The following is a 27070-nucleotide window of genomic DNA, read 5'->3' as shown; positions in this document are numbered from 1 at the left end:
ACCTTCCAATAGACCAGGTTGCTCAAAGCCCCGTCCAACCTGACCTTGAATCCTCCCATGAACGGGCCATCCACAGCTTCTCTGGGCAGCCTGTGCCAGGGGCTCATGGGGAAGAAACCACAGAAAGAAAGTGAAGAAACCATCTTCACTCATAGTAAGAAACCTTTCCTGGGTTTCTCTTCTTTAAAGTCCAGACCAAGTCTTATTCATTGCAAGAGACTGGTCCAACCTGGGTGGCAGAGAGCAGTGGTGACATATGTCCAGTTCACACTGCAGCTGGCACAACCGGGACCCTTGGGGACCCCCATTCCAAGGGTTCCTTTCAGCCAGGAGAATGCTCACAGTTGTGGTGCCCATTCTCTACACATCATATGGAGAATTTTCAAATTAAAACTACAGCTATCATTCCCAGATTGGCAAGGCTATTTTACACAGCAAGTATTTATCTGATTAGTGTATCAAAGAAGGTTTGAGGAGGGGGTTCCAGCCCATTAGGAAGCTTTTCCGAATGCTTAAACCCAACCCTTATGCAAGCCTCATCCTTTGCAGCTGCTGAGCCACCTCCCCCTGCAGTGAAATTACTGCATTGTGAGAAGGAAGCTGAAATTTCTGCAGCTAACAGCAAAATCTCAGCATGAACATGGCCTGTGGCTTCCCCGCATGGACAGCCAGCCATTGCTGCTCTGTGCTCGCGTGTAATCCCCCGATAAAGTCATTTCATCCACCAACCTGGTGCTTGAAACGACGACAATGGTTTCATCTCCTCCAGGCGACCATTCACTGAGGTGATAGGAAATCTCGAGGGTGAAACTTCACCAATCCTGCAAAGTTTGAGGTAGATTTCCCCCTTCCCACAGGATGGGGAACATTGCCAACTTGTTCCTTTGACCGAAATATCCGACCCTAAGCTGAGAGCAGTGCCCTTTGCCAGAGAAAGGAATCGCAGGTCACAAGGTGCTGGGGAAGCTCCACAAAGCAGCGATGCTGCTGGCTGGTGAACACTCCTCACTTACACCACTATTAATTACCTGAAATGCTTCGAAAACCCCCCTGCTCACTTTTGGGAAACAACTTCTGGTTGATAAGACAAGAAGAAACAATTTTAAAAATCTCTGAAAAAAATACGCGTTACCAGAAAACCCAGATTGTTTTTTTAGTTTTTTTCATCTTTACTCTTGTCAATTTGGATCAGTCATAGCGCTTGGGTGACATGATTTCAGTGCTCAGGCAAAGGCAGACTAGCACAGTGTGAGCACAGCTGCATTTATCTTTCATACAAAGCCTTGGAACTAATGTTAAATTGATGCCAAGTCAGCTTTAGGAAAGAAACATCATTAGTAAAAGGACTGTAAAGGAAAGAGGAATTAAGTAGCATCTTGATAAAAGAGCATTATGCCATCTTAATGTGAAGGAAGGTAGAAGCGCGAAAAACAGTCTGCAGCTCCGCAGTAAGACGTGAGATTGGTAAATTGTTTGTACCTGTGACGGGTGTTCCAAAAAGCTGTTTTCTAAAGTGACTAAGTACAGACCTTAAAAACAAGTTGGTTCAGCCCTTTATGTCTTCTGCAGTACCAGGCTTCAGCTGCTCCCCCGGGGAGGAGAGCTCATCCTCGCGTAGTCTGCGCAGATCACAGGGCTCCTCCGCTTTAACTTCTGTAAGAAAAACCACAGCTCCACTTAAAATGTGGATGGTTGATTTAGAGATTACTGAAAGGTTGTGTGTCTAAATGCAGAAGAGATGAGCTCATACATATATGTAATAGGAATTGAATAATTGTCTAACTAGACACAGACAAGAGGATATTTGCATCCTGTTTCAAAGACAACGTGAGACCTTCTGTCCCGGTTTTGCCCTTTGTGCAACACCTTTACGATATGTTGTCTACGTATCATTCACCATGCTTTTTAGCCAGTTCTTGGCACAAGTCTCCTGGAGGGCCATGTTGAGAGCAACCCTTATTTTTTGTATCTTGCTTAGACTACAGCACCAACGCTGTGGGCATCTTGTGCTCCTGAACGAGCAGCATGAGGGGTCTCAGCCTGCCCCACAGTGACCAATCTAACACAGACTAGGGGAATTGATCCCTGGTTCCAAACCCTATAGAAATCAGTGAAAAAAAATGACTGATTTTAGAGGAGTTTAGTCCAGGCTGTGGGTAGGAGCAGGAGTCTGGATTTTTGCCCTTTGGCTTTCAGGCGGCTCCGTGCCAAACCAGGTGATAGCTGCCACAGTGACAACTGACATGCGCAAAGGTGCTCAGACAAGACCCCTCTTATTGAACCTTCCCCGTGACAACACATGACAATGTGCCTAAAAAGTTCCCCGTCCATTGCCTGTGCAGAGCCCCAGCAAGCAGCACAGGTATCGCTGCCATGCAGAGAGAGCCCGTGCGGTCCCCAGGGCTGACACCTGCACCTCCCAACCCCACGCGTGCGCCCCGGCTTCCCTCCCCTCCCGCATTCCTGCATCGCCCAGAAACCAGAAAAGGGCATTTCAGAAAACACCAGGGCTCTCCTGCAGCACTGAAGTGCGGCCACGAGGGAGACTGAAGACCCCATTTCAGCGGCACGTCTGCACTTCCATGGATTTTGGCCCCCCGTGCTGTAGCATCCTCGTTTTGCAGGCGGTCGCTTGGCTCCTGCCCATGGAGGAAAGAGCTGGGGCTCGCAGCCCGTGGGGAGGAGCAGCCCGCTGGCCGCGGCGCTGCACCGAGGAGGTGTCACAGCGCATCGCGGCGCAGAGCAGCCGATGCAAACAGACAGGACGGTAAACAAGGGAAAAAAATGAAAAAGAGCGGGGGAGAAAGCAAAAAAACAGATTGCCTTAATGTTTTTTGATGTGCTGTCATTTTATTACCAGTATTGGGAGACATACGTAAATTCCACATGGTACCTATGAGCTCCCTTTTAGATTTCAGAGTTAAAAGTACACATTGCAGGAAAAAATGTACTGTAGGGTTTTACAGGAATGCTGTGTGTTTTGCTTCTCTTCACATTAATTACCTCATATAGAAAAATTATCTCTGGAGATTAGTGTCACAAGTAGAACAACCCACCCGCTTATATTTGTCATGTCTGGCAAGTTCCTTCTGATGATATCACTGAAGCATTTTAGGAAAGCTGTATAATTTAATTGAAATCATTATAAACAACATGAATATAAAATATAGAAATCAACAAGATAAGGTAGGCCCCATCAGATTTTAAGCCTCTTCTGCTTTTTGTCAGGACACTAACAAACGGACAGTGATTTGGGATGCCCCCATGTCCAGCAGCACAAACAGAGCCTGACATTGAATATATTCTAATAATCGACTCTAAAAACTGACCCAAAAGTCAAAGCCCTGTTATCTCATATTGCACAAGCGAGAATACACCCAGGACAACAGAACGGGCTCTCAACGCTCAACAGGCTTTGATTAGAGACCTTACAACCTCGTTACTCAGATTTGCCAATTATTGCAAGACACCATCAGAATATTAACGCATCCGACTGAATTGAATTTAGATCCAGTTAGAAAATGCCCCATCTGTAAAGGACACATGTAGCGACGTTGCCAGTGCTGGTAGAACACAGACTTTTCTTGCTGTTACAGATTAATATAGGGAATAAGCTTCCTGGGCAGGGACTGTCTTTTCTGTTTTATGTTTGCACCATCCTAATGAGGGCTGGGCCCGTCGCTGGGGCTCCCGGGGGCTTTGCAGCGCACACAAAAGCGATGCTGTTATTAAATGCCCAGTCCTGTCCCTCTTGCAGTCAGCGGGAGTTTTGCCACTAGTTACCAGGGGAATCGTTAGGAAGCGATTCACTAAATTGGGAACGCCACGGCCATCAAAAGTAAAATGAGAAAGCACCAGCTGTAACATCGGGCCGTTTCTCCTCGGGAAAGCGGTGCCGCTCGCTGTGCGTGTCAGCCAGCAAGATGGTACCCGGGAGAGACCTCATCGCTAACGGCACCGCATCAGCACATTGGGCCAGATGGTGGTTTTCTCCCCTCCAAGCACTCAGCCCCGGGGGGTGCCCGTGTCCCCCCAGTCTGCTATGGGATTTCCACCCCCCTGTGACAGCAGCCTCGGACCCCCACCCGCTTTGGGCATCCCCACACCCCAGCACCGCTCACCATGCTGGGGCTGCGCTCTGCGCCTTTGCCTTTCCACCGTCCCCAGCTCTGGGGCAATCCTGTTTTCCACAGCAGGATTCAGCCTTTTCTTCAAAAAACATCCTCTGTCTATAACAATATAACTTGCTTCCTCGCTCTGCATTTCAGAATTGCCCACCAGGTTTTACCCCTTTGTTTTTTACAATACAAACATGTCTCTTCTTGTGCTTGTTGATATTTTTTTCTCAGCCCTTTTCTTCCCTCCCTGCCACTTTGCTTTCAATTGCTGTTTAGTCTCATAGTGACCCGACTTGGAAAGCCGGCTTGAAGTGGTGTTGACTTCTTTTTTTAAGGGGTTTTATAGCCCAGACTGAAGCATGCAGAATTTTAAACGCCTCTACTTAGCTGTCAGGAAACTAAACACAAACATCTTGTTGAAATTTCTTCCTTAGAAATCTAAAAGGTTTCAATGTCCTTAATATCCAACAAAAGAAAACAGGGTTATTTGCTGTGCTCGCTGGCAACACAAATGCTGCAGCCTTCGAGGGCTGTGATTTGCTCACCTTGCGCATGTCCAGCGAGCGGGTCCATCGGCTCAAGCCGTCCCCAAACGTTGTAGCTCATTAATTTTTCACTGCGCGATTCCAGGTCTTACTGTCACTTACCTCGTGCTTTGCCAGAAATCCCCTGTACGCGATGGCGTCAAATAATGGTGATAACGCTGGACTTCCTAGGAGAAAGCCAAAAGATTTAAGCTACTCTAGTTGAGAGAGTCTGTGCTGCACTGGCCACCTACCCATGGCCTTGACTCCCAAAAGTGTGCCCAGACACGGTGATAATTCCAACACAAGCCAGGGGTTTTGAGACTTTGTGATCACCACGCTTGCGTTTGAGGAGGCATCTGAAATGATGACTGTCTGGATTTTCTGCCCATCTCGCCTCCAGGCATCGTCCGCGCCTCCAGCGTGTTCCCCATCCTGAGCACCATATTGCTGTTGCTGGGAGGACTGTGTGTCGGAGCTGGGAGGATTTACAACAGCAAAAACAACATTATTCTCAGCGCTGGGATTCTCTTTGTTGCAGCAGGTATGTTCTCCTTAAATCGAGTCTCTAAGAGGTGCTGTCTTTTTAAACTGGAAAGTGGCCTGGATCAAGGGCACTAGCAACATCACACTAGGCAAATTTCTTAAGACAAGAATATGTTTTCGAAGCTCTACAATAAGTACATTCTAGAAAAGCTTTTAGTTTTCCTGAAAAAGGAAACTGAAGTCAGTAACAAGCAGGATTTATGCTATTTAAAATGTATTGAACATTAGATGAATCAGGCATATCTTAAATCCAGGGCCTTTTTCTTTTCTTTAATATGATGGCAGAAAAAAATTCACCTGTGATAAGTGAGCCCGTTTTCCATGCTAGAAACATCTGAGAGAGTCAGTCACATTGTTAACAGCTTTCCCTGAAGCTCGGATTAAGCATGCTGCTTTTAGATGAAAAATCAGCAAGGTGGAAGAGAACTTATCTTGATCAAGGTGAACAGCCGTAGCCTTGAGCTCAACATGGATTTTTATTATTATTCTGAATGTTAGAATCTCACTAACAATATTAGCAAGCTCCCGTATGCTACATCTTTCTCACTGTGGCGATGAAGAGATGGGAACAAATCCCGCCAAATATTTTGGGATCCATGTGAGCATCTGTGACCCAGATGTGGATCTATTCTTTGTTTTTCAAGAATAAATGAAATCTTGAGATAAATGAAGGAATAAATAAAGATAGTAAAATTTCCTGCTCATAATCTTTGAATCATCCAGATCCAGAAAGTAACATGGCTTGAATTTTATCTTCCCAGCCACATAACCACTGTTTTATGTTTTTCTCTCTCCAGGACTAAGTAATATCATAGGGATCATTGTCTACATATCAAGTAATGCAGGTGACCCAAGTGACAAGCGAGATGAGGACAAAAAGAATCATTACAACTATGGCTGGTCTTTTTATTTTGGAGCCTTGTCTTTTATTGTGGCCGAAACCATAGGTGTTCTGGCTGTGAACATTTATATTGAGAAGAACAAAGAGCTGAGGTTTAAGACCAAGAGGGAATTCCTTAAGACTTCTTCCAGTTCTCCTTATGCCAGGATGCCAAGTTACAGGTACAGGAGGCGGAGGTCCAGATCCAGTTCTCGATCTACAGAGCCTTCTCCATCTAGAGACATTTCTCCGGTTGGCATGAAGATAGCAAGCACCATTCCCATGAACGAAATCTCCATGTACACCCTGTCCAGAGAGCCCTTGAAGGTCACGACGGCTGCCAGCTACAACGCAGACCAAGAAGCCAGTTTTCTGCAGGTTCACAACTTCCTTCAGAAGGAATTTAAGGAAGGACTCCATGTCAACATGGTCAACAGGAGAACAACGCCTGTTTGAAGCACCTTCCTTCCTCACGCTTTCTGAAGAAATACCGAAACAGAATGGATCTGTCGTGAAAGAGAAGGAGTGACGTTAAAATACCCTCTCACGTCTTTAACTGTGGCATGTGTTGAGGTAGCAAGTGGAGATCCTCTGGACCAACATAAAGATATTACACGCCCGTAGCTTTTTTTGAAGCTATTGGGAGTTTGTTTCTTTGAGTTCGTGGTGTCACAAGATGAGGGCGGTTCATGTCCCTGTGCTTCTGCAGTGTGTACAGAGTCTTGGAGAAACTGCGAAGGACTTGCCACCAGTGTGTTTTAAAGGATTACAGAAAAATTGTTGTATGACTTCTATTTTCTTTTCTAATATTGCGATCCCTTAATACAAACTCGCAAACATAATTTATAACCAAGCCCAAGGATGGATATGAACTACTCATCAAGTGAGCCACTTTGACACAGCATAAGCTTTGCCTCTTTCAAAAAAAGAATTAAAAAGAGAAAATATTTTTGAAGGCAACACTTTGTAAAACTGACCTGTGCTACCGAACCGTAGAGACCCCGTGTACTGAGCATTACGGACGCCCTGATGGGGCGGTGAGGGGTTCTCCCGTTTCGGGGTGCAAGGCGTCCCTCGGGGCAGCGCGGGCTGGGGACAGGAGGGTGGGTGCATCTTGAAACACTTAGGAAGGGAAGGATTAAAGTAGGTGGGACTTGCGCATATTTGCAAATATCATCTCTTGCCTAACATTTAGAAAACTTGAATTCTCATTTCGACTAGCCCTAGTGCCTGATCCGGCAAGGTGCTGAGTGCTGTCTGTCAGGAGCCCCTATAGACTACGTATAGCCAGAGCGAGACGCGGAGCTGAGCCGGGGCGGTTCCCCACACCGCCGTTCCTGTTTTCCTTACCGCTTCACAAGTGCAACACTAACGCTACTGGAAACTAAGATATCTCAGCAACACGCGTGAGCAAACCAGAAGCTAATACGTTCGGACTAGCGAATCTTCCTGCAGCAATGGGAACCGAGCGTCAACAGAACGGATGACAACTTTGTATTTTTTAAAACAGAACAAAAATAATCACCGTTTATGAGATATTTATTAAACTCTTTTTATTATGAATAAGTGCCGCATGGTGCAAGGTATAGTTGCTTTCGGATGGAAATGATGGTCGACCTAATTTAATTTATTTTGTAATGATGAATCTACTTATGTGCAGAGAGCCCAGAGAAAACTCTATGCATCACCTAAGGGGGGAACGAGTTTGTACCCTTTGCTTCTGTATGTTTCTAAAAAAGTCTGATTTGGTTTTTTTTTCTTTTAAATTCCTGCTTTCAATTTTTACCCTTAGGCTTGGAATCTCAACGTTTGAGGGCCCGACTCAAAGGTAACTTAATTTAATAGTACCCATGTTGAATTTAGTGACCACTCAACCAAGCCATACGAGAATGAGGTGCCCTATTCCCCTCGGATGAATTAGGTGCAGTGAGAGAGGAGCATCTAATTCCTGCCCATTCCTTTGAACACACCCGTCATCTTTGCTACCAGACGACTAGAGGTGACAAGAAAACAATTATTTGGACAGCTTACGTCATTGATGGTGGGAGATCTCAGCCAAACTGCTAAAACCTCTTTAGTCTTAAATTATCCAGCGATGGCCACAGCGTCAGACAGTCAGTGGTCTTTTAGATACGAGGCTTTCAGCTAGTGGAGCCAAGTCCTCCCGAGAAATCCCGGAGGAGCTGCCTTAACATCCCAAAAAGCAAGTTGAGCCCTCTCTGCCCCTCCTAGTAAAGCCCACTTAAGCCTCTCTCCTTGCAAGAACTAAGACGCAACTCTCAATATTAAGCGAAAGTCTTCCCCTAGTCGCTGTTGAGCTCTGCCCAGCCCTCAGCCTGGTGGAGCGACACCGTTGTTCTGGCGGAGGTGGGTTGGAGCCTTCATCCCTGCTTATCAAGAGTTTCCATTCAGGTTAAAACTCTGCTGGAATCCTTCTTCAAACCTCTGAACTCTGAGAGCTAAAGAGAATGGAGTGATGGGAACGATTTAAAAGTAGAAAATGTTGTGCTACTTTCTGTATCAACACACTATGGAGAAAGATATTACACAAACTTTTTAAAAGAAAATTTAAACCTAGGCAGACAAGAAAACTTTTTTACCTACTTTTCGGCTAGGACAACATAAAAGCGTTCTAAAATTATTAAAGTTCTTGATGAAAGGTTTTTTTTATAAGAATCTTTATGCTTTCAAACAATAAATTATTTCCTACTTTTTGAGACTTCGTAATATTAAAATACTTTGATTAGCTATGATAGAAGTAGAAGTTTGCAATGAAAAAAAAAACCTTCTGTCTCATTAGTGTGTCATACTAAGTGCTAATTAATTTACATCTAATTATAGTTGATGTATTTTTCAAGTGCAATTTCCCAGAACTATTTGTTTCCCACCGTGTTAATAAACTAATAGTTAGAAATAAGTCCTCATCCGTGTTTACTGTAATTAAGAATAAAACTATTCCCTTTAAAACCAGGAGTTAGATTTAGGCTGTTTCTCTAAACTCATGTACATTGAACTGGAAGTCAACAGTGTGAGGTTTTGCTTCGCGCCTTGGTTTTGTTCTTTTAATCGTCATTCTCCAGCGACCGTGTTTAAACCAACCATCTGATCTAGCCCAAGTCTAAGGCTTTTCTAGAGCCCAGGTCAGACCTGCAAAGGCACATGCAGTATTTTCACACCACATCAGCAAAAAAATGGAGCTGTAATGGGGAAATATTATATTAATGGGATGCTCGTGGGATACAGGTCTGGACAGGTAACAAAGGCACAGGGAGCAAACAGGGACCAGAGTTTCATTCTGCGGGAGAATGGGGGCTGTGATTTCAAACTCATGCTCTATGTCGAACTGCAGTGAAGTGTTTTGTTCAACCAAAGCAAAGAAAAAAAAAGTGGTTTCATTTAAAAATTCCTGTTTCAAAAATCCTCCAAACATCAGTTTTCTCCTGTGGAAAACTCTGATTCTGACAGAACTGAAAAATGTGCATCATTCCTGCCCATGAACAGTGTCTTGCTCCATGGCTGAATTATCTGAACAGGATTAGATTGTGTTGGGACTTCAAAACCACTCAGTGATAGGTTAAAAAAAAAATATATATATATATATATATATATATATATATATATATATAAAAATCTGTTCTTCCACATCTCTCTGGTTACCCCTGGACAGCATCCAACACAAATTAGCCCCTATCTCTCAACAAGGCCTGCAGAAATAATCATCATCATCCAATTCACAATGATCAGTCTTTTGGTATTATCCTACGACAGCAGACCTAAAAAAATAAATGCTATTGTTTCAGGTTTGATCTTCTGAGAAACAAAGTTTCAGGTCCAGCATCAGCTCTCTCTTTCTGGTTTCTCATACACAGCAGAAGTAAAATAAGAAATCATTCCATATGCCCATCCATCTAACAATGAACTATTTTTATATTTCCTTTTCTTTCTGTATGGATCACATATCCACAAGGGCTAATATATCATATCCCTTGAGGTTACATTTCTGTCTGCAGTTCTAAAGTGTTATTTCCACTGTGCTTCAGTTCTACTGGTATAATCACAACCATGTATAATGTACTTAATCCTTACTTTTTAAATAAACCATTTTAAATGTATTCAGTTTTGTGTGAAGAAAGATATATAGATTTTTAACTTCCGGATTCTCTGAGCTGGGATTTCTGTGTATATTTTCTCACATTGCTACCTGGTTTGATTGCAGCTGGGGGTGTTTGGACACCAATATATTAGAGAAAGAAAATATTCTTGTGGTCCCATAGACTAAGAGCTCTCCAAGAGAAGCTATCTTCACATCTCTAGGCATTTGGGTAGAAAACTAAGAAAAACCTTGTAGTTTTCAGCTTAAACTTGGCCTATATGAGACACAGTCTGGTTTGGGTGCCTGAGTTCAGACTGGTTTAGTGGTTGGGGGCCCTGCAAATCACCATCCACTCAAACAAGCCAGTGTCTTGTGAAGTCCCAGCCCCGAGCTCGTGCTTGTCTTCCACCTTTTGAGGTTGCATGTGAACCCCCTTCCGAGCATCCTCCTCTCCCAGCTCTTGTCCGTTTTGCCTGAAAGCCCAACCCCACATGCTGACACTATGAATTCCTTGCTCTGATCACCACCATAAAATCCCAGTGGTACCAGCAGCACCAAACACGGGTCGGGAGTTCAGCATCCTCTCGCTCCCAGACGTCCCAAACCATCCCTATATCGGAGACAATATTTCTTCCTCAAATACCTCTTTTAACTTTCCTTTCCCAGCTCCTAAGCCTCCAGATTGTCTTTAAAGATGAAGACCGCCTGCACGCCTCTGTCTGCTGCCTCTCCCCGTACGTGCCATCTATGGCACGTCTGGAGGGAGGCAGAGGATTCATCTCTTCAAATGCCTCCGACACGCAGTAGTGAAGCCATTTAAAGCTCAAGCCCAAAGCTGGTTGCCTTGAACTAAAATAAATAAAGACTCTTCTCACACGGCTGAGCAAGTCTATGAGTAAATACCGACCCTGAGAGCTGTGGCTGCCCTGCTGTGAACAAGGATGGATCAAAAAGTGATGTTGTTTGAGGGGGAAGCAAAGACAGAGTCCTGAAGTCTTCAGAAAGTGGAAAAAAAAGGAGTCCGGCGAGGAGGATGCGGCATTTCCTGGGAATGAGAAAACTAACGAACATGGGAGGTGCCGAAAATAAAAGGGAATGAGGAGTGCCGTGCACCTGTCTGCAAAGCAGCTCGTCTTACAGCCACCGCCGTGCCTCACCAGAGCGAACGGGATCACTTACCGGCACGGCACCCCCGGCACGGCTGGGGGTATTTTGGGAGAACGGCGCTGCGGGCAGCGGTGGGGACGGCAGCGGTCACTGCCCTGAAGATGCTGGGGCTGCGTCCAGCGATGTGGGGCCGTGTCTCCTTCTTCACGCCCATGGGAGTCTATTCAAAAAAATAAATTAAAAACCAACCAACCAACCAACACACACATTTTGCTCTTGCCTTCGGTGATGGCAGGATTTCAGCCCCAGGACTGGGCAGCTTTTGGAGGGTGTAATTGGTGACAGTCCGCGGTATCAGCTGTGCCGACCCAACCGTGACTATGGTGTTGGCACCACACTGGGGCAATGCAGGCTCAGGAGCACAAAGGACCTTCCATTTGAAGAAATCTGTTTGCTGAAAACTCATTTGATCTGAAAGCTTATCTCCTCCAGTCTGGGTTATTCTCACCTACAGGACATCATTCTGCAAGAAGGGAATCACTGCATTTGATTGATCTGGTTGTGGTAAATACTTTGGCTGGTCTCGAAGAAATACGGGAGCAGTGCAGGGGAGTAGAGCCAAGCCCACACTCTGCTAGGGAAAAATAATGCAATAGTTGGTCTTGAGACACCTCCTTGAGCATTTTCTCCAGCAGAGAAACATAATTGTGTCTCTCACTCACTGCTGCTAAAGTGCAACTAATTACAACCCTCCCTGCTTCCCAACAGGTCCTCATTAATAGTCTGTGTATATTTCATGTGATATTGATTTTTAAACGTGGATACTTGCCAGCTGACAGACTGCAGGAACCATTCCTAGAGGATTAGGTCCCTGCCCTGCCCGATGTCCCCAGTGTCCTCCCTGCTCCCTTTCCCCTCCCATTTTGCACCATGTACCTTCATTTCTTCCTCCAGCTCCCACCTCCCCAGCATAACCAGACACTGTAATGGGCCCAGATGTATCACCCTGGTCCCCAGGGGTGCTTACGCCAGCCCCATCACACATCAAGCAGAGGAATGTGAACCTTTTTCACTCATATTTCAATTACCATTAATTTGGATCAATATTTTTTTAACTTGTTCTTTAGTTTCTCTCCCATGCTCCCTTTTCACCTGAACTCCTTGTTTCAGATTGTCCTCATTAATTGGAGCTGACAGCTCTGCACCTCTATTTTGACACCAAATTGAGGTGTTCATAAACCAGGACTGGAGTAGCTTTGACATTATCTTGACATCATAACATGATATTTGCAGCTTTCCACTGGCACTTTTTTAACCGTTCTTTTGACATTCAGGTACTGTCACCCTCCTCAGTCTGACATCGCAATTGTAATGTCACCTCCTTAGTGGCCTCTGCATTGACATTATCATCAAATTAGCTTTACAGTCAGCTGAAAGATCAAACAGAAGGAGAGAGGTTGGCCCAGCCCTGGCAATCTGGGTTCAGGGCAACAGAAGTCACTTCTGAAAGAGGGAAAGGATGTGCCGGGTGGTCACTGGAGTTATCGGACACATCAAGGAAAACCTGGATGATGGGAAAGCAAGGAAGCACTTGAGTGGTTTTGTATTAGAGAAAAAAAGACTACTGAGAATACTTTAGGTTAGTTAAAAACTAATTATAATAGAAATAAATGATAAAATAAAAAAGTTTGCTTATTTTGCTACTTTCTTTAAGCCACAGTGCTCAGTTCTGGAGGGACGTCCAGCTCTGAACTTGCAGAGGCTGCCAGGAGCTGAAGGCGTGGGCGTGCAGCTTGTGGGCTCAGGGGCTATTAAACTGTTTAGAATAAGACTCAACTCAGGCCTGACAGCATTATAAACAGGGATGTTTTTATAGCCTGGCTGAAGAGTTAATCATCCTGTTAATGCCTATTTCTGGGCATGCTGCAAGTCAAGAGATTACAGCCGCTAAATGGTGGCTGCGGCAGCTCTGAGCGAGCGCCCGCCCGCCCGGCTCGTGGGAATCCAAAACAATCCCGTTGGGACGGGCTGGAAAGCTGAGCTCTGCCGGGTGCTCCCCTCGTTATGTGCATTAATAGCTCCCCGCCGCGCCGGCTGACACAGCCCAGCAGCTGCCGGCGGCCGCCCCGCTCTCCCCGGGCGGCGCGGGGCTGGCGTTGGCAAACGTTCAGATGCGCCAGGATTTGGGGAGACCTCACGAATCACCCACCGTTCTCCGCCGGGAGCAGCGGTCCGGAGCGCGATGGATGAGAACAAACCCCTGAAGGTCCGGCTGACGTTCTCCGTGATCCTGGTTGGCGTCTCGCTCCTGTTTGCGGCCGTGGTGACGGACCACTGGGCCGTGCTGAGCCCCAAAGTGAAGGAATATAATGCCACCTGTGAAGTGGCTCATTTTGGGCTATGGCGACTCTGTACAAAGCGGATTTTTATACAAGGACAAGGTCCCAAAGAGAAGGGCTGTGGGCCGATAAGCCTGCCAGGAGGTACGTGACCACCCACCAGTGCATGGGACAAAGCAGCAGGCGGTCATGGCAGGCTTTGCTTGGGAGGTTGCAGGACATGGCAGAAGGAAAATAGGGTCTGTGTTCCTGCAGCAATTAATTTGGCACGGGACTGCATGGGGCTGCTTTCATATTGGTCTGCATACACACCTCATGTTCGTCGCTCTCGCCGTACGTGTGCGCTGTGTTGCCTTGCACGTCCGTTTGTGACCATATTTGAGTCTCCTGTGCAACCACGACAGTGGCAGGGAGAAGGGGAGGAGAACCGAGCGTGGTGGAAATCCCAGGGGGAAACTGGGATGGTGGAAATTTGGCTGACATCGACCAATGGTCCCGCAGCGCCCAGGCACACTGACAGCAGCGGGCAAGAAAGAGGATTTATGGGTCCACCATATGTAGGTGGATCTTTAGGTCTTCCAGACACATATGGCCATGAAGGAACAGCCTGTTCACGGCTGGCGTTGGGTTATCTCCGAGCTATTTAAACAACCGTCCCTCGGGGCAGGGAGGAAGAGAGACCCACAGTACGTTTTGCAAAAAGAAAAGAAGGCATAAACTGAGCTTGAAGCGATTTCTCAACGACTTACTGAGGCTTCTCGTTGGGTTCCTCCGGTGCAATCAATGGGGAGGGCGGTGGGGCGGCGGGCACGGCCGCGTTCCCAGAAAACCGCTCCGTTCCCAGGGTGCGAGGAGCTCGTTCGGCTTTTGCTGATTGCCAAGTCAGCAACATTCGCGCCGCGTGCACTAATACATTCCCTCCGTGACCGAGCTACGCTGCTTTTTTAGAAGGCTCACAGGGTACTGGATGCTTTCCAGAGCAGAAATAACAAGATTGCCTTCATGCCGGACTCGCTGCTTAAAATGAGATATATATGTTAACACGTATTTGAAAATTTCCTGTGAAAACTACTGCTTGAGCTTACTGTATATTCCATGTATTACTGCAATTCTTTATCTCTTTGGCCAAATTACACGTTCTGAAGAGAGGAGCTCAGCCACAGCATTCGAATCTGCCTCTAACCAAATTTGGGAGCGTGTCATCCATATGCTTAATGTCTCTCGCAAAGGTACTTACATGCCTAGAAATATATTCCTCGCTGTATGCCTTTCCCCGCATGTGGAGGAAAACTCCCACAAAAGGGAAAACAATGGAAATCGGTGGATAAACACCAAAATTGCACAACCGCGGGGTAAATATAAAGCTCATAAATATCCAGCTGTCTGCAAAAAGCAGATTCGCAGGCAGGGCAGCACGAAAGCAGCTACTGTCTTTGATAGACACCAGCATGTGTTCGCACGGGTGTTGAATCACGTCCCAGCGCTGCCGTTGCACGGCGAACAACAGGGTGGTGATGGAGGGGCTGAGCCACCGGGTTTTAAAGATATTTGGGAATTTGGATGACATCCTGCGGCATAATCAGCACCCGGGGTTTTCAAAGGGCGAAATTTGCACCTCGGTTATAATATAAGTGTTTTAATCCCCGTTTTACTCACACCAGGAGCGCGGCAAGGGGGGGTTTGGGCTGCTAAATGGTGCTGCGGCCGCACGGCTCGCGTTAGATTGATTTCACGCTTCTGGGAAGAGATGTCGGCAGGGAAACACCGGGGCTGCGAAAACCACAGCAGTCGAGAAAACGTGAATGAACAAGTGAGCAGAGAAAGAGCAGATATGGGCACCAGTTTTCCTGAAAATCTTAAGATATAACCAGGCATTACTGCCCAGACTGGGAAAGAAACATAAGAATTTATCATTCCATCAATAACCGTTTACCAGCCACTCCCTGAGGAGGAAATGGATGGCACGATTAACATTATTTAAAAGGTTTTTTGCTCAGCACAGCACAAAATGGGGAGGATGACTTGGCTCTCAGTCCACAAAGCAGGGTTGTGATTTAGGCGGAGTTTTAAAATTTTAAAGTGCTCTTGCGAGGATGTTGACGAATTGGAAAGGGCTCGGCATCCTGCTGTAAGAAATAAGAAGATGAGGGAGATGGCTGTTAAAACCGGGCAAATTCAGATTAATGCTGAGACATTTTTAACTGCGGTCCATTGGTCCTTGCAAACACGGGAACTGAGTTCAGGCAACTGGAGAGGAAAAGCGCTTGAGCACAGGGGTTATCAGCAGGGCTGTTGTGCTCCTCGGGTCCGTACGAGAGACTCACTTTGCAAGGCTGCTATGAAATTAAACCGTTTGGAGACACCACCTCTAAAACTCAATGTGTGTCCAAGGCCTTGCTGGCCAGGCCAGAGCCCAAGGTCTGGCCCAATCCACCACTCAGCCCTCACATCAACACCTCCCATCGCAGCAGCACATCCTGTCTCCCAAACATAACATGAGCAAAAACCTCAGATTAAAAGTATCGTTGGTCCAGGTTTTTCTAACCATCCAGCCTGCCCCAAAACCCACCCGTGCTGGTGCCCATCTGAGGTTCAAGAGCATGGTGGGCCCCAGCCTGTCACTCCAATGCTTACGGGTGATCATTGCCACCTCAAACTCCACGTTCCCCCATGTCTCACAGCCTCTCTGCGTGTCGTCCCCCATGAAGTGTCCATATTGCAGACCCCTGAGGTTCAACCATGGTTCAGTGAGTTTGCAATGCTGCTGCATCCCACAGCTGTGCCCAAACTCGTTTGTGAGTGGCAGGACAAGGTGTTTCTGCACAGAGGAAAGATGAATTGGCCCATTCTCCCCCCACGGTGGTCACCCAGGAATGGTGGATCTGAAGGGCAGAGGCCAGGAGGGCCATAAGGGTGGGTGATCTGGAAGGGGGAGGACACTGTGTGATAAACCCCATGTTATATCCCTAAAGTTCACGTTGGCCTTAATGACCACAGAGCCCCTGGGCTGTTCCCATCAGCACACTGAGGTGACCTCGTGGCAGAAATAATGCAGCGAGGGGTGGAGACAAACAGAGGTTGCCACACAGTTTTCATCCATTATAAAATCCATTTTAAATCCTATCCATTATGTAAATGTGGTGTGACACAAATGGGCTTTTCTCTTATTCATGGTGGCACGGGAGAGGCATTGAGGCACCTCAGTTGTCTTGAATAACAGGGACCCTTGTTGAAACAGATATTCGCAGCTCAGCAGAGCACCGAAGCATCTTTAAACTGAAAACAATACGTCATTTCACCAATAACAATCTAGTTATGTTTTCCCACAATAAATGCATTTTCCAAAAACACCTCCCCTAAAGTTAACCGACTTCTGTGATAGCCTCATTTATCGCACTTTGGCAGAGCTTTGTTACAAGCCACAAGGGCAGCTCCTTTTCCTGCAGACAGGTCCAGCTCTTAAAGAAGGTTTTGTGTGGTCTCCATCTGCGGAGACTTCATGGACTGGAGGGACCGGGCTGGTTTGGTTCACCTGCGATGGACACACCATGTCTGAATGGCTTCACCTTGGGCTCCGTACAGTCAGCATGCCTTAGAGTCCAATATAAAGCATCCCAGCTTCATCCCATTTCCCTCCCCTTTAGCACAGGAGCCAAAGGATCCCCAAACTGCATGCTCAGCCTCAGCAGCCTCTCAGTTGCTGGCAGAGACACGCAAGCTCCGCTCTGGGGCTCCAAATTTGCAATTTTAGTCATAGAGGCCTGAGTTCAAATATGTTCCCTCCAGTTGTTTGCAGGAATAATAAAGAACAGGTCAGGAGATGCCAGAGTTGAGCATTAACCTGGTCTCCAGCAAGGAGAAGCTGCAGATGAAATACAAGTCAGCTTGTAAAATTAACTAGATAAGAGCATCTCAAAAGAATCTTCCACTAACGGGCTCAAAAAAAGCTGCTTTGCAGCTGCCTATCTCCTGGGAGAGAGAAAATAAATCCTCCTTGAATCAGTAACTCCAAAATCTGCTGTTTACATGGCAGAAAAAAAAAGGCTAACAAGAAACATGAGAACCAACAGTACCCCGGTATCTTCTTGCCACTAGAATGCTGTAAATAACCAAAAAAGTGTCCCCAGGCAGAAGTCCCCCATGGTCCTGCACACGGAACCTGGCTCAGGCTTCACCCCACGACCTGCCCTGGGGCAGCACATCCTGCTTGGGATGCTGGGGAGGACCAGAGAGCCCTGCTGGGCTCTCCCAGCATCTCTGGAAGCTGGTGCTCACTCCGTCCTCTGAGGGACAAGAGATGCTGGTGTTAACCAAGCGCCTGCATTTCATGCAATCTTGGTGTGATTTCCCACTCTGATGGGAGCCCAAGCCGGGGTGCAGGGGGGTGCTGGGCTGGTGCTGAGCGTCTCGTCTCCAGCCTGGCTCAGCAGAATAGTGCAATCAGAGCTGGCGCCGCTCAACGTGTCTCCGCGATTGCGCCCTTCCAGCCAAATTCCTGGCGAGCAACTGTTCTCCCAGCTCTGCGCCCCTTCAAACCTTCAATTAAATCAGTTATAAATAGTGAGAACACCCGCCATCCGAACCCCTTCGAGCCAGCAGGTCCTCACCAGCCCCTTCTCCGTCCCACTGGGTCGCTGGAGCTGAAGGGCTGGTGCATCTTCCAACCTCTCCTCGCTCCTGACCCTCACTAAGCTGAGCAGGAAACAAAACCGTGGCCATTGAGAGACTCGGTTACCAACTCCCCTCCTCCCATTATCCTCCTGCCCCACAATCTTGATCCTTGTTCGCTTAACAACCCCTCTCTAAATACCCCACATACCTGGCAGCGTGCTTGGGTGAAGTCCGGATAGAGGAACTCTATCCAACTCTATGCCAACTCTGCCATCTTATCCCTGTTGGGTTAAAAGACAGAATGAGAAAAATTACCTACGATCCTTATTTCAAATAGATGAGCAGTCAGTGTGCGAAGCTCTTGGATGGAGCCCACAAAAGGTATCGGCGGGTTCAGCCTTGTCCACGCTGGAGTCGATGGCCGGGCATGCACATACCATTCATCTCAATACAACAGATCTGACTCCAATTTACAAGGTCCAGGAACCTTAAAAACACTTCAAGTTTGACACATCAATAAAAAGCAAATTCAGTTTTACTATCAGAGGTTTCCAAGTGCATGAAACGAATTTCCTTCTCTCTTTCAGAACGCAACTGCTCCTACTTCAAGCACTTCACCCCAGGAGAGAGCTCGGAGATATTTGAAGTAACCACCCAGAAAGGTAGGAACGATCCCCAAAAATACTGTTGTAATGTTGGGTGACCTGGGGTGCACACAAGACCTAAGGACAAGGTGTCCCAAAATGGGGGTTTAACCCCCGTTCCACTGAAAGCAGTAGAGGAATTCCCATCAGATACCAATCAGCAGTGAAAAATGCCCTGAACTAGGTCACATCCCATATTTCTGGGAAGAATTATTTTTACACATGACCACAATCACAAGTCCCACAAATATATTATTGTGGCAATACATATGCAAACCACAAAAGGCCTTTTCAGCATAAAAATGGCTTTATGACATTGGCACTACCCATGACACTGGGAGCCTTTGCCTTCAGAGGGAGACGACATTAATAAAATCTAAATGAATAAATCATACCCCAAGCAGAGTCTTGACCCTGGAAGGAAGCACAGAGACTGGGAAGACCATTAGGAATTTTATGCTTTGTATTGATTTTATATGGAAGTCATGTAAAAACCAGAGCGATCGATGGGAGGAAAGACCAGAGGTCCTACAAAGACACACACACATCATGTTTATAGGGCATGGATTGGGAAAACAGCCTTTCACAGGCAAATTTCACATCTCAGATAAGTCCCTGATAAAGCCAAATATTTAGAACACTCATCCAACGTGCTCATCTCTTTCTCACCCTCTCATTAAAGATGAAATCCTTTCTAGTTTGCCACTCAGCATATTTTACTGTGGAGTAAATGAGCTGATGATTATGTTACACATATTAAACAATCTGCTTTGCTTCCAGTGGAAATCATAATGATGGAAAACCCGGCAGACAGGTTCTACAAAAAAGCAGCTTCCTAAGACAGGAACAACCAGGAATTTTAAGTGGATAGAAGAGTGTATTTGCTCATTTAAATACCACCAGATCCAGCCATCTGATCTCAAAAACACACCCAATGCCATTTCTGAGCAGGATCGGGAAGAACTGCTTTTCTTTGAAGTGAAAGAAAAAGCTGAAGCCCCAGCAAAATATTTTACATTAAAACAAACCCTTTCAGGCAGTTCCAGCACACAGTGAAGAGAAACATGAAGGAAATGATAATAAAAGAGTGGTATGAAAAGCAATGAGAACAAAGAGTGATCTGCTGTTCACAGAAATAGCTCCATTTGGATGGGAGCTAATTAGTAACAGGCAAAAAAATTCTTCATGATTTTGCCTGGGAGATATTTTTTTTCCCATGTCTTGAAAGGCAAATATCATCAGGCACTGTGATGTTCACGCATGGCTACATGTGTTAAATATTAAAGTAATCTGAAAACGAATGCGATATGTAAATGAAGGGCTGAATTATTCAATTAGCAATTCTTCCCCTCATTCAGGCACTGGAGTGTGCTGCGGCTGGGGAGGCGTCCAGCGCACGTCTCAGCGAAGAGCAAGACAGTTTCTGTAGGGTCTAATCCTGAAGAAGCTGCGTTTTCACAGGGCTGGGAAGCAGTGTCTTAACGTGAAAACAGAAAAGATGCCGTGCAAACGCTTCACCTCTGGCCTCCCGCCTGCCCGGAGCGCACGGCTAAAACATGGGTACATCGGCACCACGCGTGGCGCCTTGCCGAGGCTCTGCAACGCACATCTGGAATAAAAATAGTGTAGGGCTATTTACTGTGAGAGCAGAGGGATGGAAGAAATGAGAGCGTGGAGCCCAGGAAGACTTCAACACCAACATCTGTGCAGCAAAACGGCTCCAGCCCCAAGCTTGATCCCCCCAGCACAGGTGCCATTTGCTCTGGCAATGAGCAATCAGGACACGTTTCCTCTTCCTGCTCTGTTTTTATACCCTTTTCATTCCAAATGGCCAACACTTGTCCCTGCTTTTATTTGAGGGCAATACTCAGTTCACCAGGGTCATCTCTCCATAGAAGCAGTAAGACACTTATTTCCCAGAGTGACCTACCGCAAAGTCACAACAGCATGCTCAAAATTTGCCTAATTAGCCTTTTTTTGGTTTGCTTTGGCAGAATACAGCATTTCAGCTGCAGCCATTGCCATCTTCAGCGTCGGCTTTGCGATCATCGGAACAATCTGCGTCCTCTTCTCCTTCAGGAAGAAGAAGGACTATCTGCTGAAGCCAGCGTCCATGTTCTACACCTTCGCAGGTAGGTGCTGCAACGCTCGCAGACTCGCACTCGGGGCATAAAACAATGTAGAGAAACTTAGATTGATCCCAGGAGGATGGGAACGCTTCAAAAAATGCCCTGGAAGTGGCATTTTCTACCCAGCCACACTCAGATTACCAGTCCCATGTGGTGCTCCAGATGAAGAGCTTTGCTCTGCATGTTACCCAGCAGCTTGGCTGTATTTTCTCCAGCTACCTTTAAAAGTGGCATTTCTAGCATATTCAGTGCCAGCCCATCTAAACCCTGGATACACACTATTTTGTATCTCTGAAGACTCAAACCAAAGAAACAGCTGATCCAGGCCCAAAATACCCAACTGTCTCCCCAAAACGTGAAAACTTCATTTTTTAGTGATAGTTTGACTGAAAAGCAGAGGTACAAATTGTCACCTCAATAAAAATCTTGCCCAACCTTTGGAAAACCCACCTAGGGAACACAATTATTCCTCCACTACTTAGAGTTTCCCATCCAAACCTGCCTAAGAGATGACAGTAAGTCACCGTCTGGGTTGCAGCAGAGCTCTCAGCAGCCGTGAGCGTTGGTTCCTTCAAACATTGAAGCCAATGACTCACCTGCGAATCTCAATGCAGTTCCTGCGTGCAGAAAGACAGATGAGGCGGTTAATGAAGGGTGAAAAATTGACAGCTGGTTATTCAACCCACTGCTCCTCTCTTCCTTCAGGTCTCTGCATCATCATCTCTGTCGAGGTGATGAGACAGTCCGTGAAGAGGATGATCGACAGTGAGGAGACAGTTTGGATCGAGTACAGTTACTCCTGGTCCTTCGCCTGCGCCTGCTCCTCCTTCGTCCTGCTCTTCATCTGCGGCATAGTCCTCCTGCTGATCGCGCTGCCTCGCTTCCCCCAGAACCCCTGGGAGACCTGCATGGATGCCGAACCGGAGCACTGATGTTCCAGGAAATAACCCACAAAGTGTTCCGAAAACATTTGTATATTTTAAAATGCCTGGATCTCACTATACAATGAGTACTCCACTAACTAAGTCATTACTGAACCAAGACATGTTCGATTGTAACTATAAGCTTTGTTTCTTTTCTTTTTTAATGTAAGAACGCAGAGCATTCAGCACCTGTGGGTCGTGGGTGAAGGGCTTTGGGGATGCCCGGTGCTGATGCTGATGGACACTGTGTGTGTCGGCCAGCTGATGCTACAGAGAAGACAACTTTCCTGGGGAGGTGTTTGCTGCCATTGGGTGTAGATCCATGAGGGATAACGGCCTTTTACACCTCGCGTGGCCAGTGAGTCCATTTCCCCATTCACGCCGTGCTCATCTACCCTCCTACAAAGGGTTTGCTCACCACTCTGGAATGAATTGGAGATCCTCATGCTATTCTATGAAACTAAATCAGGGGTAGGGTGGAGGGAGGAAGCCCCAAAAATGAAAGAAAGAAATAAAGACCCACAAGTCTTGCCTCGCATTGTGAGAAAAATTCCTCCTACAAATTGACTCCCTGTGGGTCTGTTCCTTTCAATTACACACAAAAAGCCCCAAGATATAGTTTTTGTTCTGCTTAGACTTCGATGGCAAAACAGAGAAGTACTGAATGTTGAGTGATATTTTCCTTTAATAAAAAGCATGATTTTCTGGAAAATGATTTTGATGGATGAATCACTTGGCCCATCAAATCCTGCTAGGTCCAGAATGGCAGTGTGACTCTGGATGATGTTCACTGTGTGGAGCTCTCACTTGTTCCTTGTGAATGGGTTTTTTAAGACCGCTTTGCTCACTGTGTCTGTATCTGAAACTACACTTTAGGCAGCTGCTAAGAAGCAAAGGGCTTAGACTGAAACACCCAGGAGGGTCAGCCCCGAAAATACTACACAAGCACATGGTTGGTGACGCACCCCCAAAGAAACATCCGCCCAAGCAGCGCTGGGGATGCTGGTTGTGTTGCAGAGTCCCCACTGTGCTCTGGGGAGCAACTGGGGGGGAACTGGGGAGACGGGGGGTCCCCCCGCCCCACGCACCCACCCAGCCCCCCTGGCCGAGCTCTTTGTACCATCACAGTCCCTCAGTTCCAAGAGCTGGGTGTGTGTATATATATGTGCATATATATATATATATATATAGTGGGTTTTTTACAGTTCAGTTTTCAGAGTATACTCAGCATTTCCTCCCCTACCAAGTAGGAAAAAGTGGTGTTGTTAAGTTACAGTCTTTTAGCCCAATAATTCAAAAAGGAGAAAAGGAAAATGAAGCGTCCGTCCCGTTGGGCTTACCTGTCTGTAATTCAAACAGAATTCAGACCGGAGATTTTCTGATCATTATGAAGAGATCTGCAATCAGGACATGCTGAAGCTCTTTGGTAAATCACACAGTGGTTTCGCGGAGGTGCGGGGGGCGCTGAGCCCCACAGCCCCCAGCCAGACTCAGACTCCATGTCCCATCAGTGAAGCGTCAACGAGAACAGAAGCCTTTAGTGAAGTTGCATTAATGTTTTTCCAGCCCTTTGAAGTTGAAAAGCACTACAAATAACACGTATATTATAAAGTTTGGGGATAAGGCGCTGATCGGTGCCGAGATCTGAGTGAGAGCTGGAGAGCTCTGCCCGTCTCATCACCGGAGACAACCACAAGTCTTCAAGTTGTCACTGAACCACTGTGAAATGCTAAATGGTTTAGAAGTCTTATTTTTGGGTACAGAGCTGACATCCTTCATTTGCATTTTCATTGTTCGTAAAAAACAAAGGTTAGTTTCTAGGGAGATCCTTTACATGCAACTTCTTCATCACTCACCACTTCCTATGGCACCAGCAAGACTGAGAAGCATCAAGATGACTTCGTTTTCTTTTTCCAGCCATTAAGAAATGCTGACGAGGGACCCATCTGTTAAATTGGTCATTGGTATTCAGGGTGGGAAAGGCACTGCTCTTAGAGCAGGTTTGTGCTGCCATGTCTACATCTTTCTGCCAGGGAGCCGATAATGTGTTCAGAGAGAGTTAATAAAAGTAATTGGCCTTCATAAAGGAAAAGGAATATCATGTTGAGGGGGGGAATGGGAACCGGCTTCAGTTTTCGTTCTCTCAGTTGAGCAAATAGCAGGGAACGGCCACCAAAACTTCAAGAATGTAGCAAGAAAATGTGAAAGAAATACCCTTTATGGCAGGAGTCAACAGAGCAAACTGGGGATGCGGCTGCACAAGCCGCAGGAGCACAGCCGGGTTTGGGAGATGGGCTAAGAGGGAAATAGACACTGCGGAAAGGGTAAATTCATTTGCAGAACAAGTAACTATCTCCAGCCAGCACAAAACTCGGTTCTGCTTCCCTTGAGCATGTTCCATTTACCACCCCGAGCAGCCCCGGAGCATCACACGCGACACTGCGAGATCCACGCAGCCCGAGTGCTAAATCACTGCAGTGCTAAATCACTTCGGTGCTAAATCACAGCGTCAGTGCAACGGGAGACGCGAGCTTTTTTGTTTATGTAAGAGTAAGATTTGCCGTTAGGCACAAGGCGTGCAGAGAATCTGCTTCCCTCATTTTTAATGCTGTGTTGTGTGAATTTAATGTGGAGAAAAGGTGCCAGACTAACAACCCCGAAGAACAAAACTGCCTGTTTAGCAAGCAGTGAGCTGAGCTCCCAGAACAGCTTATGTGCAAAGAGGCGCCGCAGCAGCAACGACCCAGGCCTAGCCAGGCGGGGACTAAGAGCTCGCCTGGGTTGATACTGTGTGAGGGTGCAGAGATGGGTGCACCCACACAAGGAAAGGGACATTCAGAAACCTCAGTATCAAACCCTGCTTTCCCTTTAGGCCAGAAGTGCCAACACGTGCACAACGCTCTGGTGTTCGACCGAACTGACACGTAGTTTATAAAGACACAGGTAAACTTACTTAATTACTTCTTTCTTTTCACTGATCCCTTTCCAATCTGTTCCTTCCTTGTGGCCATCACCTCTTTTTTCTCTCCCTACTCTTGACAGTTGTGGAAATTCATTCCAGAAGGTCCAGGAGATCCGGGAATTTCTGTCTGCGAAAACTAGAAACTTAAAACTAACAGAACAAATGAAATGAGTTGAATGATGATACGGGCAGAGCATGAAGCTTCATGGGCTTATTGCTCCGGCAATGTGCGGATTCTGATATGCTTGAGTTCACTCTAAAAAGAAACCGTAGGGTGAGTGGTCAAACCGCTCTCAGTGCTACTTATAGCAGAGATATTGTATACATAGCAAAAGAGTTGCTTACAGAGCATGATCTCTGCAAAAAAAAACCAGCTGAACTTGACAAATCTGGGAACAAAACGTTAATTAATCAAAGTAGGGAACGGTGCTTACAGGGTTTGTGAAGTCGACAGAAGCGTTCGGGTACTGCTGAGGGTCAATAAGCCACAGCCCATACAATTGAGTAAACTAGAGTGGGTGAAAACTTGCAAAGAGGACACGGGGATGTGCCAGGACAGCTCTGCCCAAGGACCAGCTAGGGACAGCACGGTCGTGTCCCCCACTGTGACCAAGCTCACCCAGGACACCACAGAAAAGAACTATATTGTCCAAACGTTATGTCGGAATCCACTTCCAAGTCACCCCTGTGAGCCAGCGGCGACTCCTCCAGTTTCTTGTTCAGACTTAGTAAGGCCAAGTTTAAAGCTTGGAGTTTTATAAGAATTCAGTCTTCATAAACGCGCAGGGAAAGGCACCAGCTGCACTCAGCGAGGAGCTGCTGGAGGGGCAGAAGCTCCATTTGAAAGTTCAAATCATTTTTAAAGCTTTTTTCACCCAATTCTTTACTAGTTCTCAACACCACACTGCCAACCTCCCACGAGATATCCAGATTTTTCTCCTGAAAAACTGAAATTAAAGAGAATAAAACCAGGACTTATTCTTAAGTACAAGCTTTCTAAATTTAGGCCTAGATGACCTTGTCATTTAAATTTTCCACAGACAAGAGCGGGGGTTTATTCCTGGACAAGAAGCATGGGATTTTGGCACTAATGGTAATTTTGAGCGTGATACTTTAGCTATTAAAAAGGAGCCACGGACTCTGTTGGTGAATACGCTCAAGCCTCCATTCACTTCCTCTGATCAGCGACAATTTACACAAACCAAGAATCTAAAGGCATAATTTTGAATTTCCACTGTAATTGCAACAGTAATTCCCAGTGCAGCCTGAGCCCGTGCTCCCTGGAGCCATCTGCAAGGCTTAATTTAATTTTAATAAGAGTTCGATTAAAGCCCTGGAAGAGTTTACAATAGAGTTTTGGGGTTTTTTAAACAGCTATGACTTCAATAAACATTGGATAATTTGCTCTAAATACCAGAGATCCCACTCAGGGCTATATACACGCCATATAACGGCCAGACGAAGCGTTCCAAAACAAATCAGCTTTCAGAAGAAAAATAACTCTAAGAAATGCAACTGATTCACGCTGAACATTTCCAAAGCTGATAGTCGCAAGATCTCTGCTCTAACAACCTCAAATTCCTGGGCGAGAGCACTTGGGAGAATTTGTAATGAAAATCAGCAGGACTTTTCATAAAGTTATAGAATTGGATGGTAAGTCGGAAGGAAAATGCTCCTTTAACCATAATTTTTCCAGTGTAGATAAAACGCCAGCATAAAAAAAACAGCACAAGACATGCTGAGATGTGACCATCTCCCCCTTAACCGACCGATCGCAGTAAATGAACAAGTGATGTTTATTAGTTTAATATTCCAATATGGTGAGCAGAATTAAAAGATTGCTCCGTATCAACAAAAAGGCCTGAAATCCCAGCGCCGACGGGGCGAGGTGCATTTGAGCCCTACCTGTGTCTGGCACAGATCCCTCACCTGGGAGCAGAGCCAGGAAAACTGGCCCATAGCTACCGAAACCAAAAAACCCGGAGAACTTCCACGGAGCGCACACCTGGCCCTTGCAAATGAGGCTCCCACGGACTTATTTCTGCAGCCGTCAGCTCGGAAAAAATCCCATTGAACAGTAGTTTTGCCCGATTCGAGGTCGCAGAGTTTGGCCTCTGCTCGTTTGTGTGTCCTCTTGATTCGATGCCGTATGCCAAGTGCTCAGAGTAACTCGGCAGGGGCTTTTCCCTCCCCC

At 46.4% G+C, this 27070-nt stretch overlaps 2 protein-coding genes across 2 annotated transcripts in view; both read left to right on the top strand.

Annotated features, from left to right (window-relative positions):
- The window catches only part of CACNG4 (calcium voltage-gated channel auxiliary subunit gamma 4), a gene marked incomplete at both ends in the record, with an annotated part of 37853 nt that extends 31329 nt beyond the window's left edge, over nucleotides 1–6524 (top strand). The window contains 2 exons of the mRNA XM_080356273.1: nucleotides 5046–5186; nucleotides 5986–6524. Of these exons, the coding sequence (XP_080212399.1) occupies nucleotides 5046–5186; nucleotides 5986–6524 (680 nt within the window). The remainder of the gene's footprint in view (nucleotides 1–5045; nucleotides 5187–5985) is intronic.
- A 6986-nt stretch (nucleotides 6525–13510) lies between these two features.
- CACNG1 (calcium voltage-gated channel auxiliary subunit gamma 1) lies at nucleotides 13511–21923 on the top strand (the record flags this gene model as incomplete). Its single annotated transcript, XM_080356384.1, has 4 exons — nucleotides 13511–13751; nucleotides 18806–18880; nucleotides 20857–20994; nucleotides 21697–21923. 4 exons carry the CDS (start codon nucleotides 13511–13513, stop codon nucleotides 21921–21923), a joined length of 681 nt encoding a protein of 226 aa, XP_080212510.1.
- Nucleotides 21924–27070: the final 5147 nt, after the last annotated feature.

Source organism: Nesoenas mayeri (assembly GCF_963082525.1).
Source record: "Nesoenas mayeri genome assembly, chromosome: 19".
In the NCBI taxonomy this organism is placed as follows: domain Eukaryota; kingdom Metazoa; phylum Chordata; class Aves; order Columbiformes; family Columbidae; genus Nesoenas; species Nesoenas mayeri.
This window is presented reverse-complemented; position numbering and strand designations above follow the sequence as displayed.